The following is a 13,429-nucleotide window of genomic DNA, read 5'->3' on the forward strand; positions in this document are numbered from 1 at the left end:
TTGCATTGTGGGTATATTGTGTGTCGTTCCTACCTGCCTTCCCAGCAGCCTCTGTGGCAAAGTCGGCTGCAAACTGCTTAAGGACATCGGCCACCTGTTCTTCCACAAAAAGGCCGATGAAGTTGGAGGATGTGTAGAGGTCTAGGGGCAGCGGGCTGGGAAAGCGACCTCGCCACTGCTGTACAGTGGCCTGGAGGGCTTCACACAGGGCTTCTACTTTGTGGTCTGCACACTGTGTAGAAAAGTTTGTAATGTGTTTTTGAAAGACTTAATGATATTTTTTAAAATCACATCCTGATAATCATCAAAAAAGTTGTCTGGATTCAAATAAATAAATAAAAATATGTACATGGAAACGCACACGATACAAATGCCGACCATACATGCTGTAGTACATATGTTAGGCCTATATGTGGCACTGTAACGCTGCCACACAAATACAGCTAGATACAGCTAAAGCGAGTGTTAGACAGGTGGTGCTATAACATTGTTGTGTTCCCAAAGTTGTGTATTGGTTGAATACATGAAAACATGTGGTGCTTTGAGATATCTGAAATCATATTGAGCACCTAAAACGTTGTTTCTGTGTGCATCATAATGCAATAGAAAACATTCTTCTCCTATACTCAATCTCTTGGGTATAGGCCCTGGTGTCTGCAGACTTCACACTACAGTAATAAATATGACCAATTGCTTTGCTCAGACAGAATGATATAAAAAATGAATATAATGTATACAGCAGCTTAAATATATACATATATATGTATATATTTAAGCTGCTGTAACTTGTAAGAGTAAAGGTTCATTCTGCGTATGAAAAGGAATCAATTATTATGTAGAGAATTCTGCTGCCATTTCTGGAAGTAGGAGAGGACACAAAAGAGAAAGTGACCATATCTCACACACACCATGTAGAGTGTTGCTGGTTAGTGATTTCGTTTGTGTTGTATAAGGGATGAGGATAAACATTAATTACAAAAGGTGCAAGAAACACTCCTGCCTGCTGTTTCATTCTATTCCACCCATTTACAGTTGGTTAGAGAATGAATGTGAATGTGAAAAACAAATGTGAATCAACCTGTATGTAAACTCAGGAACAAGGAAATGTGCACGTTTTGGTGAGTTCACACACAAAACAGTTTTTTCCCCCAGATTTGCTTACATGCTGTATTTTATTTAAGTTGAGATCATAACTGTCTTTCCACTTCTTTAACCTCACATGATGAGGAAAATAGCATTATGTATTTTACTTTTTTCATAAAGTGATGAGTGCTTTGATTTCAACCTCTGTTGCTGTGGTTGCTGTGAGAGTTTTGTGAATCACAAACTCAGATTTAAGCTGTCTCAGTCAATAGTTAGTCAAGCCACCGAGAACATTCAGCCTTCACTCACAATAATTCACTTGACATTCCTCTTAACTCACCATGAAGAACTGGCAGAGAGTGATGTGGGGAAAAATGTTGTGGGCTTTGTTTTTGCCACAAGTGACCCGGCTCTGCTGCCAGAAGTGGGAGAGCTGGTTCTGAAGTGGTCCACTGGGTCGTAGGTAGAGGACAAACTCCCTGGGCAGGGGGTCGTCCAGAAACGGGTCGTCCACATGAGAAAATAGCCTAGGGGAGAGACGGAGATGATTGGAATACAGGGAAAGGAAAAGACGTAGGCCTGTTTTAAGCAGAAATTCTTGCTGTTGTTTTTCTGTTTCACTTGTTTATTTGCTGGTAAGATGTCCCTCGTCATCAGCACAGGGCAGTGATTCTGAATGAATCATCTCCTTGGCTTTGATTCAACATTTCAGAGCTTAATGGCTCTACTGTCATCATCAGGGGACCAAAAACAGGCTTTATTTATTTCCCCACTGCTATGTGTGCCACTGCCAAGGTTCTGTATTTGGCCTTTTTTTCCCATCTTTCCTTAAATTTTGGTGTTAATATGCAGCCTCAGTTTAGTCAACTCAAATTTTTTGTGCTACTTCAGGATAATTCAGTCATTCCCAATGTGTGGACCACATGATAGATTAGAAGAAATACTTATCGGAAAAAACAAAGCCATGGCAATTAAGCTGTGTGTTATCGAGAGTCAGCTGGTTAGCATACAGGCCTAACATTTCAGCATTTGCACTCAATGTTAATTTGTAAATTGTTATATCTGTTGATGGATAATAATGCACTTTGAGAGTGAGCACTTTGTTGTTTGTTGTGTTTCATATATAACATGGAGCCCAGATTTAATAACCATGCACACAAGTTCAGAAATAAAGTGAAGTGGACTGATTAATCTGTATCATGTTCACATGAAATCAATAATATATATAGAGACATTACTAGATCCTAGTCTCTAACGATCAGAGTCATGATTTAAGGTTTGTTGGGCCTTGGGTGGGATTTTCAGATTGCAAAGCAGGCCCTGGCACACTGGCTGGTGTAATTCATTAATAACAAAACAACAACAATGAGAAACATTTACTGAAATGTTTACTCAAGTATTGGTAATGATTCTGTATTAGCAGTATTTGTATTAGAGGCAACACCACATGTAGGGTATGTGGGTGTTCTTTTTATAATCTTGCTACAGCAGAGGGCAGTATAACATGCTTCGTGTGTGTGTGTGTGTAAAGTATACTGTATGTGACCATACTGCAAGCACACTTCTTGTTTAAACTTACCAGTCGCATGCTGCTTGCACACTCCGACCCCCTGTTGATACCACAGCTTTGAGCCTAAAAAACAGCAACACAGAGAGGAACAAAAATCAAATGAGGGCATCAACAACTCTGAGAATGTTCCCCTACAAATTACTCATCCACAGTGCATCCACAAGTCACAGCTGACGCGTGTGACAAAGTTACTCATTACTCCCAGTTAATATTAGTGTAAATAAAGTTATTTATTACTTTGTGAGAAATGAGGCAAGCTGCAGTAGTTTGTATCATCTGACCATCTTTTCTGGCAGCAGAGCAGATGGTGAGTAAAAGGAGAACTGTTCAGGTTCCACACCACCTATGGGGAAACTCTGACTACATAAAAAAAGAGATGAAAGTGAGGACTTAAAAGGGTGAGAATAAAATATAAAAAAGGTCTGAAGTTGTTGACTGGATAGTGATGGCACTGGAGCTACTGGAATAAGAAAAATATTGAATTATTTAGGTTTGTCTAGCTGAAACTAGCTTCTACTTTTGCTGTAGAGTGCTTTTGGCAGTCATGAAAAACATAAAGAGCTTTTTTATGAACTGGTTCTGCACATTGAGGTATTTGTGTATGTACTTACATTTAAAGGGACACTGTGTAGTATTTATGGGTTTATATAACCCAAAATCCACTTTTTTATACATATTATGTGCTCCTGCATTGTCTAGTCGCTGTATAATAGTTTTTGTTTCATTTTCGTAGTGTTTCAAAAAGTCATGTAAAATAACATGGTCGCAGGCCGCGGTTGCATAGCCACTGTTAGCAGCGAGACGCCATGTTTCTACCGGAGCCCGTAAGGACAAACGCGAGAGAACAAATCAAGTGTCGCTTTACTTGTAGCGGAAGTTCCGCCTCCACTCTCTCCGCTTCGTCTGCTACGGCCGCGGTAGCTCGCCCTCTCCCTCACCTCACGAACCTCATCTGCTGACACGGAGAAAGACGACGAGGACGACATTTGACCGGCTGAGGATACCGTAGCGCTCAGGGAAGGGAGGGGGTGAGCAGAGGAGCAGTTCTTTGTTGTAAATTTCAGCCTCTCCTCTAGATGTCACTATAAACTACTTACTTCACCTTTAAGGCACGATTCATTTGTATTAAAAATTCACTCAGATTACAGAATTACAAAAAGTATGACTTTTAGAATATTCATGCATTACATTATGTACAATGAAGGTAAATAATTGATTATGAGAAACCTTGAAAATCATGTCGACTACTATCAGAAAGCTCAGACTTACATGACATTTAGCACAGGGCAGCCATAAATTGACTACAGTACACAAAACTAAAACTACAATAAACTTCAATCATAGATTGTACATAAGCAATGAACGGAGCCTTCCGGTCAGAAAAGTGAAGTCTAGGAAGTAGGGCAGAAGCAGCAGTTATCTTCCTGGTTGCAAAAAGAACTCAGTTAATGGAACAATTAGCTTTCATTTCTCACTTAATTTATTTATAAGTAAACATCTTCCTGAGGAGTCTCAAACACTAGTTTAAGCTCTTCTTCAGGAGCACTTAATGTCAATTTTCTAACTTATGTTCTCATTTAGTGGGCGTTTAAACCTGACATTTCATGAGCCTCATTTATACTAAGGTACACCCCTGAGGATAAGTATCTTGGAATTTAATTTGAAATTGAACCCAGGTGAAGCCACTAAAAAAAATGCTGATTAACACCATTCCTAAATATCAGTGGTTGGTCTGCTGTGGGGTGTTTTTTTTTTCTCCCCTGCATCACGTACATCACCCATGCTTGAATTGGTGCCATCATGGACACAGTAGGAACAAAACAAGTTTTGGAATATACATATATGTATATATGTATATATCATATACATACGTATATATAAATATATATATTTGTAATGGTTATTTAAAAATTCATGGATTTAATGCAAAATAAAGCGTGAAATGAAATCGATTATGTAACACACTCTACAGGTTAAATCACAATGGTTAATGGAATGCTTAGTTCCTTCACTCTCCGAATAGTAATGTACACAGTCTTACCTTTATTTTTTTAATTGTCACAATTCCTTTTTATTCATGAACTGGTTGGTCTAGTTCCAGGCTTTAAACTCTAAAACGTCATTGAAGAAACTGAATGGCATTTAATGCCCTATTATTCAGGGAGTAAATTCTACTTCCTGAACAAGAGTGACTCTGAAAGTAGGTGGTCAGTGTAGGCAGCACTCTATATGGATTACAGGTCAGAGGAGATAACAGTTCCTCTTGTGTGTCTACAGAGCAGCATAGAATGTGACATGTTTAACTCAAAGAGGAAGCTATAACAAGGGTGGAAAACCCATGGGTGGGTGACTCCTTTTAACCATGACAAGCATTCGCACATACTTGTGACAGAGTGACTCATCTGTATGAATTATCTTATCAGAATATTATTCAAAATGTACATTCTGATTCAAAGCACGATATTCACATCATGATTTAAAAAAAACACAAAGGTTATTCATGGGAAAGACATCTCAATTCTTTGACCGACATAATATATGGATAAAGATCAGTTTCTAAGGAAGAAACAAGGTAGACAAATAAGAAAATCTATTCACGTCTGAATTTCCTTACTACAGCAAAACCTGGAGGCTTGGCTGATTACGAGATAAAGGACGAGCACATCACATTTTTCATATGAGAGACACAGAATCTAATTAACCACTGCTGTGAAGATAAGAGCTGTACATGCTAATGTGGCTCACTCCAGGGACCAAGCAGCTCTAGTATGGCATCAGTGCCAGAGTAGTGTGTGTGTGTGTGTGTGTGTTTTCGAATGCAAACTTGAATTAATAAACATGCCGACTTGACAAGCTGGACAGCATGACTTTAAAAGGCTTCATTTGACATTTGAAATGTGTATCTTATAGCAGAATTTAGTGTAAAAAGCCCAATAAATACAGGGTTTCCACAATATTTAATCAACAGCCAAGAATTACTTTACTGATAAATTAAAGTGAGACTGACTGCTTGCAGTTCACAGTAAATGGTTACCCAACTTCAGAGATGACTTAAGTTTTGTTGCAGTCTCAGAGGCAGTTGCACATTCATTTTCTACTGCTTTATCCTCCACATGAGGGTCATAGGGGATGAAGCTAATGCAGGTCACCAGTCCATTGGAGGGCAGAGACAAAACATACATTATCTCTGTCTCACCTAAGAACAATTTAGACTCTAAGTGGTTCTTATAATACTAATACTACATATTATGCCAATTGTACACTCTCTAAATTTTAGAGAGTGTACAATTAGCATAATATGTAGTATATGTGGGAGTGTGGGAGGGAGTACCTGGAGGGGTCAAAACCTGCTTTGCACCACCTCATCAATTTGTACATGAAGGAATCACAGACTCCTGAAGATTGTATGTTTCTTCCTGATTAAAAAACAAAAAACAATCACTAGCCCTCTCAAAAAACAACAAAAAACTGACTCTGCAGTGGAGATGTGATCAAATAAACACAACATAATTTGAGGGAAGATACACCAGTGAATAATTGTCCTGGACAGGGAAGCACAACAAAAAACAAAAGTACCTGTCATTCACATTGTTGGTGGTTTAAGTTATAATATGTTTTTACAGTGCTTTATCATCTCCTCCATTACTCATCATGTTGTCATTCTATGATTCTGTTTTACCATCCATTTCTATCTCCACCTGTTGCAGACACATGAAAAATAAACAAACAGGTTCAGTGTTTCTAAAAATAGCAGTGGGACAGTTTTGCCTGTCCATGTGTGTGAACACAGTGTAGCAAAGCACAGCTTTTTATTTCCTTGTCTCAGAATCTGTGACAACCAATTTCATACTGTTTTCAATTGAGATAGTAGTACTCTTGTTGTTGTTGTTGTAGAAATGTACATATAACCCCTTCAATTTAATACAATTACTATACTGTGCCAACAGAGCAGTAAACACTCTTAACTTGGAATGTGGATATCTAATGTTTGTTGTCTATGCAAAGCAGTTTACATAAGTAGGCAGCTATTTATTATACAAAACACAAGACTACCCATTATGCCTTCAAGCAGTATGGTGGGAGTCAGGGTGAACCTGAACATCTTCGAATTAATAATACAGCCCTCGTCAATATCACACAAACTTCATGAGAAAATACTGTAAGATTTCTCTTAACACCAAAAACAGAACAAAGAGCAAACAAATTCAAGGAGTTGAATCTGTGGGAACAGAGGCACTCCAACCTACCTGCCTAAATGACCTCCAATGGCTGATTGCCCTCAGCTGAGGCTTAACAACACAAGGTGCGGCCAATAACTCCTGATTAGCATCCAGAGAGTCTACATATCTGTCCATTACAGTACATTCTAACAATGCTAATCTGCTGCTAGCCACAGCGCAGACTCAAAGAGTGTTTTTTTAACTTAACGCTTTAAAAGCACACGTTTACTAACGATGTCAACCTTAGAAACAGATACATGTGATTTATTTGACTGGTCATATTCAACTCAAAAGTTAATCACCAGCTTGGTGGCTTTCCTTGTGCTTAAAAACCTGTGTTTACATTGCATATTACATTTTGTGATTTTCTTATTAATTTAGTGTGTAGAAAAAGGACATTAAATGTGTCCAATTCAGTCAGACAACTCATTAGTATATTAGAATGGTAATGGCATCACAATACGAATGATATAGTTTTGGCGTCCAGGCACCAACTTAATCACTCCGCACAGAAATGTATACAGGTGAATGCTAGGCTTAAAGCACGAGCAGCATCACCAGCACAGGGTAGCAGTAGCAGGCAGAGGGAGAGATCTCACAGCTTAAATACCCCGCCAGTTTGAAAGGGAGTGAATGTGTGGTGGGTCTAATGGATATTACAGGCACTTCAGGTTTACTGCCTGAACTAGTTTGCAGGCTCGCATAATTTGTAAATTCATTTAATAATAAGCTCAAGCTGAAGTTTTGTCAGAAAGGCTGTTCTCCTCTCATGCACACACACGCACGCTAAAATGTTGCTGTCATTTCCTGGGGCACCAATAGCACAGCAACATATCTCAGTTAGCTTGTTATCTTGCTGCTGTCTTTTTAAATAGAGCGTGTTCCTCTCTGCCTGCTTTAGTCCATTCATGCTGCCGTAACGCACGCCCTCCACCTCCTCATCACTGCCAACTCTTCACAGTACCATCAGTCTTCATCCTCCTCATCAGCCAACCATCAGTGTCTGGACTCACAGGACATATTTAGCTGCTGCTGCTCAGACCAGATGCCCTCTCAACATCTCCCTGCTGAGTCCAAGTGCTAAAGACACAATCAGCACAATTCATTTTCTACAATCTGTAATAAATCATTATTATTCATTCACTGGTCTGACAAAGTGTGCTTTCCAGCATTAGGCATGGGGAATTATTGTATTAAAGCAGAAGGTGGTGAATATCATGCGGATCCAATATTCATTCTTCTCTGGTTGGAACATACAGCAGAATGATTCAGACCTTCATGGAACACAAAATTCCAAACCACAAAGCACCCCACTGAGACTGATAATCTCTATTTTTCTTAAGGGAGATATCACATACAAAGTCGCAGACATAGCGAGACAAAGGAACACAAACAAGAAAACATTCAGAAAGAATTTGACTTAATGAGATCATTGAACAAAAACATTCTTCTTTCGTGCTGACTTTAAAAGTAGTCAGTGAAATTAAACCACTGAGTTAAAGTTCTAAATATCACATAAATAATAAGACATAACAGGTAAAATAAAGGAAAAGGAGAAACATTAAAAGCATGATTAAAGGCTGAAAATATGCTGTAGGATTTTGTAGGATTATAGTTTGGTGTATATGACTAACTAGTTCTATCAAACAGGTCAAACAAGGGCTAATGATCATCATTTCCATCATGTGCAGTTTGAAACACAGTTGTTAAGTTAATCAGACACAGCTGTGTAGGAGGCTTAAAAAGTGGGTGTGGAACAGCCAGACTCAGACAAGGTGAGGTTGTGAAAGCCAGTTTCATCATGTCACAGGGCACACATCGTGGCAAGACTACTAGAGTACTTAATGTGGATTCTTGTGTTGGTCCATGCTGTGCTTTCTAAATCGATACAAATTAGAATTTATATTTGTGAATGCCTTTTTACTTAACATCATATTTATCCACACTTGCCTAAAATGTTTGCACAGTACTGTATATATGTTTTCTACTCAGCTTCGGTTCAACATTCACTCCGTAACTGATTTAAAACGTGACATTACCACACATCACCATCCAAACACTGAAGGACCAGTGTGTAGAATTTAGTGGCATCTACTGGTGAAGTTATATATTGCAACTAATTGAATCCCATGACAAACAAGGGGTCTCTTAATGCCCTGGCATGAATAATTTAAAAAGTACATGAACAGAAACTGTGAGCCTCAGATCAGGCATTTTCATTGTCTGGACTGAAAACACCTTTTTGTTTTGAGAGGAACAGGTCTGCACGCACATAGAGACCACATGCAAAGCATATCTAACCAGACCAAAAATACACCCACCCAGACTTTTTCATGCGAGGCAATAATTTTTTTTCCACTATACAGCAGTTCTGACCACAGCAGAGACATCAGTCAACTCGCTGTAGTGTGGCTGCTAGACGGCTGCTTGGGTTTTCACTAAGCGAAGCTGCTGTGTCTCACAGGTGCAGACCTACATACCACTGTCTACATCGTAAGTGAGAGAATCTGAGAGAGAGCGGGAAAGAGAGAGAGAGCGAGAGAGAGAAGTGGTAGATGAAGGAAGCTGTTTTTAGGAAGGACCTTAAACCACTTCAACAAACACACACACACGGGGTGCACAACTATTCTTGTTAGAACACTGCTTTGACTGTACTTCATTAAGTCAGCTTGACCATAACCTTATACATAACCAACACTAACTAACCCATACTTCATGGTCACGTTTCATACCAGAAATCCTGACCTCTATAAATAGTCCAAAGTAGTAAAACACACACGAACACACATGATAAACATATGAATCTAATATGTGGAAGCACAGTTATGGTGGACTGACTGACTGGTTCCCTGTTTGACATGACAAAAGAGGAGCTCTGAAGGAAAAGAACACAAGCTGTGTCAGCAGGGACTATAAATGTAAACCATGGACATCACATACTAGTGGTGGGGAAAAACACCCAATACTTGGATGCATCAAAATTCTCTCTTGAATGCTAAAGAATGAAAGCAATCATTGGAAAATAAGCAAGACAATCCCAGCAGACACCTTCTTGTCCTCCTTGTGTGTATGATTTCGACAACATCAGTGACAGAAATAAGATGTGAAGTGTAAAGGATCGATTAAACAAGGTCTTTGCAAATGTCAGTATGTCCAGTAGCAGCTCAATGTCCATGCCAAGGCGTGTTGAATTAATTTCACTCCCCCAAAAAAGCCCAAATACATAATGTGTCCACTGTGGCTACTGACCATTCCCCAGTGTGTGGAAGCTTCTCCAGCAAAATGCTGCTGAATCAGAGCTTGCTTGTGCCTCTGTCCTGTTCTATTGTGTTTGAGGAAGTTTACACCCTCAGCCAAACTCAGGAAACACACTGATGAAAATAAGAACAATAAGTTGTTCTTTTAACACTTACAATACTGGGGCTAAATATTATAGTTTTACACTGTGATACAGTAGCATGCATGTTTATGTCCATGCCCAGGATGTCATCTTCTTACCCGGGAACAATTTTTCTCCTAGAACAAGCCTTTTAGCAGGATCAAATGAACATTCTGCCATCATCTGGCACTGCGTATGCTCATGTGTTGCTGTGTGAGAGTATGGATGGAGAGAGAAGTAATGCATGTGTTTATGAAAAATGCTTCTGTTTCTGAGGGCAATGGGGCTGATGCTCAGTGAACAGATGTGCCACCACTGGGTACATGCTGCTGGCACAATGGGTTTCAGTTGTTTCTGGTGAAAACCAAATACTGCCTTGCCTTCCACTGTGAGACAACTGCAGGTGGCAGCAGCAGCAGTAATTCGCAGAGGCTGTAACAATGCATAATGTGACTTTTAATCACTGTGTGAAAGAATCCTGATGTGATGTCTTCATGTGTTCACAGACTAGAACTGAAACAACACAGCATCATGAGGCAAGATAACCAATCCAAAACAAACCAGAAACCCTACATTAGGGAGGCTGAAGAACAGGAAGTGTACAGTTTTTGAATTTAAATGAGGCCTTACTTCAGCACACAGGGATTTTTTGTAATGACTTCCCTCAATAAATAAATGATCTAAAAATCTCTTCACCTCTCACAGGAGTTGACCTTGTTTCAGGAGAAATTATCAAGAAGTGATAGTTTCACAGCAGATGTGAATTAATTCACTCCAAATCCGAATGTCAGGTGTGATTTTCAAAACAGATCAGTCCTTCATGCAAGGTGATTTACTGGAACAGAATAACCTTTGCTTTAACTGTTCTAGAATTAGAATTATTTATGCACACACACCAATTAGTGATAGTAAATTTAACCTCAGCATTTAACCCATCCTTTTTAAAACACACCAGTAGTAAACACACACAAACCGGGAGCAGTGGGCAGCACTTATCTACCCCCAGGGAGCAATAATTGGGTGCTTTGCTCGGGGACACCGCAGCCTTGAACTTGACCAAGCAACCCTCCTGGTTACAAGTCCAAATCCTCTCCTCATTTTTCAGACCAGAAACAGTTTTTACAGTGAACCAATCTTGTTTCATCAAATTGAAACCCAAGAAGTAAAAGCCCTGAAAAACCACTGCTGTCCTTTAGCTTCCCACAACTGTGATTTTTTGCTTCATACGGCAAAACCTGAGTGAGGTCAAACATGTCGATTAGAGGCTGGTGTGGACTCAAAGAGGAGGATAAAATTTAACACTACAAGGAGTTATTTGGGGAGAGAGTACATTTCAGTCGAATCATGAAAGAAATCAAACCTAACATGTTCAGAACTAACGATGACAGCGCAGCCTGGCCTGAGGTCTGGCCATCAAAGTAGACAGTAATGATCAGTGGATCACACAGAGAGCTTCCTCGCTACAGCCCCAAAGTCCAGCTCCTCACCACTACCTCAGCCTTCATGATGACACACACACGCAGCTCTTCGACACTCTGCTCAGTCAACGGCTTTGGGCAGAAAATCAAACAGTCAACTGGAACGTCCTCGGAAACATCTTCTCTTTATCTGATTCAACCAGGTTTATTCAGCAATTACAAAAAGCCACAACTAAAAATAAGTATTGAGTGTCATTTCATACTACTTTTAGTTGCTATATTTTTAGTTAGCTCTGCTTCCCCAAGATAACACAAGTTCTACACAAGTATACACAAGTAGCCACAAATTACGGACTAGAAAATGACGGGCCATCTACGGTGACGAACACGGACCATCAAAGTTAGCTTTGATGCTAAATGGGCCACACTGGGTGCATCTGTGGTATGTGGCAGCTGATCTACTGCGTCTGCTGTTCACACAGGGAGAGTCTCTGTTGTGTATATGCTGACTCTGTTTCATCTGTTCTGCCAGACGTCTTTGGCAGCCACGTGGTTTGATTGACAAAGAGAGAGGGAGGGAAGGCTGCATTGGAGAAATAGCCCTTTAATCGATCACCTTTATCTATAAATTGAAACTACAGCCGATGTGTCATCTCTCGTTTGACTATAGTCAAACAAATTCCAGGACCAGAGTATGTAGATGTGCATTTTTGGTTTCTGCACATACAGTTTTTCACAATAAAACCCTTGTTATTAAGGATAAATACTGAACACTCAATAATCAACAGCAAATGGGCTGGAGTGTTTTTACTTCTAAACTGATACAAAGTGTTCCAAATATTATGTTTGAGACACAGAAACTGTGGCGACAGATCATTTTCACAGTACATTTTGCTGCAAACTGCGCACGGCTGACAGCTAAATGCACATCTCATGTGGGCAGTGTGGCCGCGTGATGTCTGCTCTGTTCTGTGACACAGACATGTCACCCAAGCATCTCTGGACACATGGCCAGTGTGGGTGTGTGGAGTGTGTGAAGGCTGCGTGGCTTATTTGTTTCATCTCTTGCTATGCTGTTGTTCACACATAAGTATACTTGTGTGTGAAGATAAGTATACTTTTAATACTCTAAATACTAAATACCAGGACTCAGTCTCCACAGCTGCACGTGTTGATCATGATGAGATGACTGAGTGCTTTTACTTTGAAACAGGTGCGTTAAGTGTTTGTGACATATGCAGCAATGACAGACATCGACATTGTGGTGAAAAATCATTTCCTGTGTGTTTTGCTATGAAATACCTGCTGCTTTTGAACCATTTCCAAAAAGAGCTGTGATGCTTCACTCGTGTTCGGCTGGGTATAGATGTTTGTTGTATAAAACTTGTAAGACATGTTGCATTTCGGTTTGATTGTTTTAGTCCATTGTAAACTGTTGAATGGACATTGAACAATGTGGCTGTTAATGATAGCGCCTTACACTTAGTTATGCAGTTGCCATGCAGTTTCTTTCATTGCAGGTGTAGTTTTATCAACATCACCACCTTCATTCTTAACATAAGGACACCACTGTAGACGGGTAACTGGTTACACAGTGGTGTTTTCCACCAATCAATAAACTGATGAAGCCTCTCAGATAAGAAGTGAAATGTTTTCAACTAATGTTTAATGGGGCTGAAAATAAAACAACAGCATTTTACCTTAATGTGTTGGGTTAGCTCGAGTTCCATTAAAATTGTTTCTGTTGGCAGTGTGATCT

At 39.7% G+C, this 13,429-nt stretch overlaps 1 protein-coding gene across 2 annotated transcripts in view; it reads right to left on the reverse strand.

Annotated features, from left to right (window-relative positions):
- Positions 1 to 13,429, reverse strand: part of ubash3bb (ubiquitin associated and SH3 domain containing Bb) — a gene marked incomplete at both ends in the record, with an annotated part of 46,373 nt that overhangs the window by 9,770 nt on the left and 23,174 nt on the right. For both annotated transcript variants that reach the window (XM_083887321.1, XM_083887320.1), the window contains 3 exons: positions 34 to 232; positions 1,424 to 1,610; positions 2,663 to 2,716. In XM_083887321.1, coding sequence (XP_083743447.1) covers positions 34 to 232; positions 1,424 to 1,610; positions 2,663 to 2,716 — 440 coding nt within the window. The remainder of the gene's footprint in view (positions 1 to 33; positions 233 to 1,423; positions 1,611 to 2,662; positions 2,717 to 13,429) is intronic.

This window comes from Microchirus variegatus (genome assembly GCF_963457635.1).
Source record: "Microchirus variegatus genome assembly, chromosome: 3".
NCBI lineage: Eukaryota > Metazoa > Chordata > Actinopteri > Pleuronectiformes > Soleidae > Microchirus > Microchirus variegatus.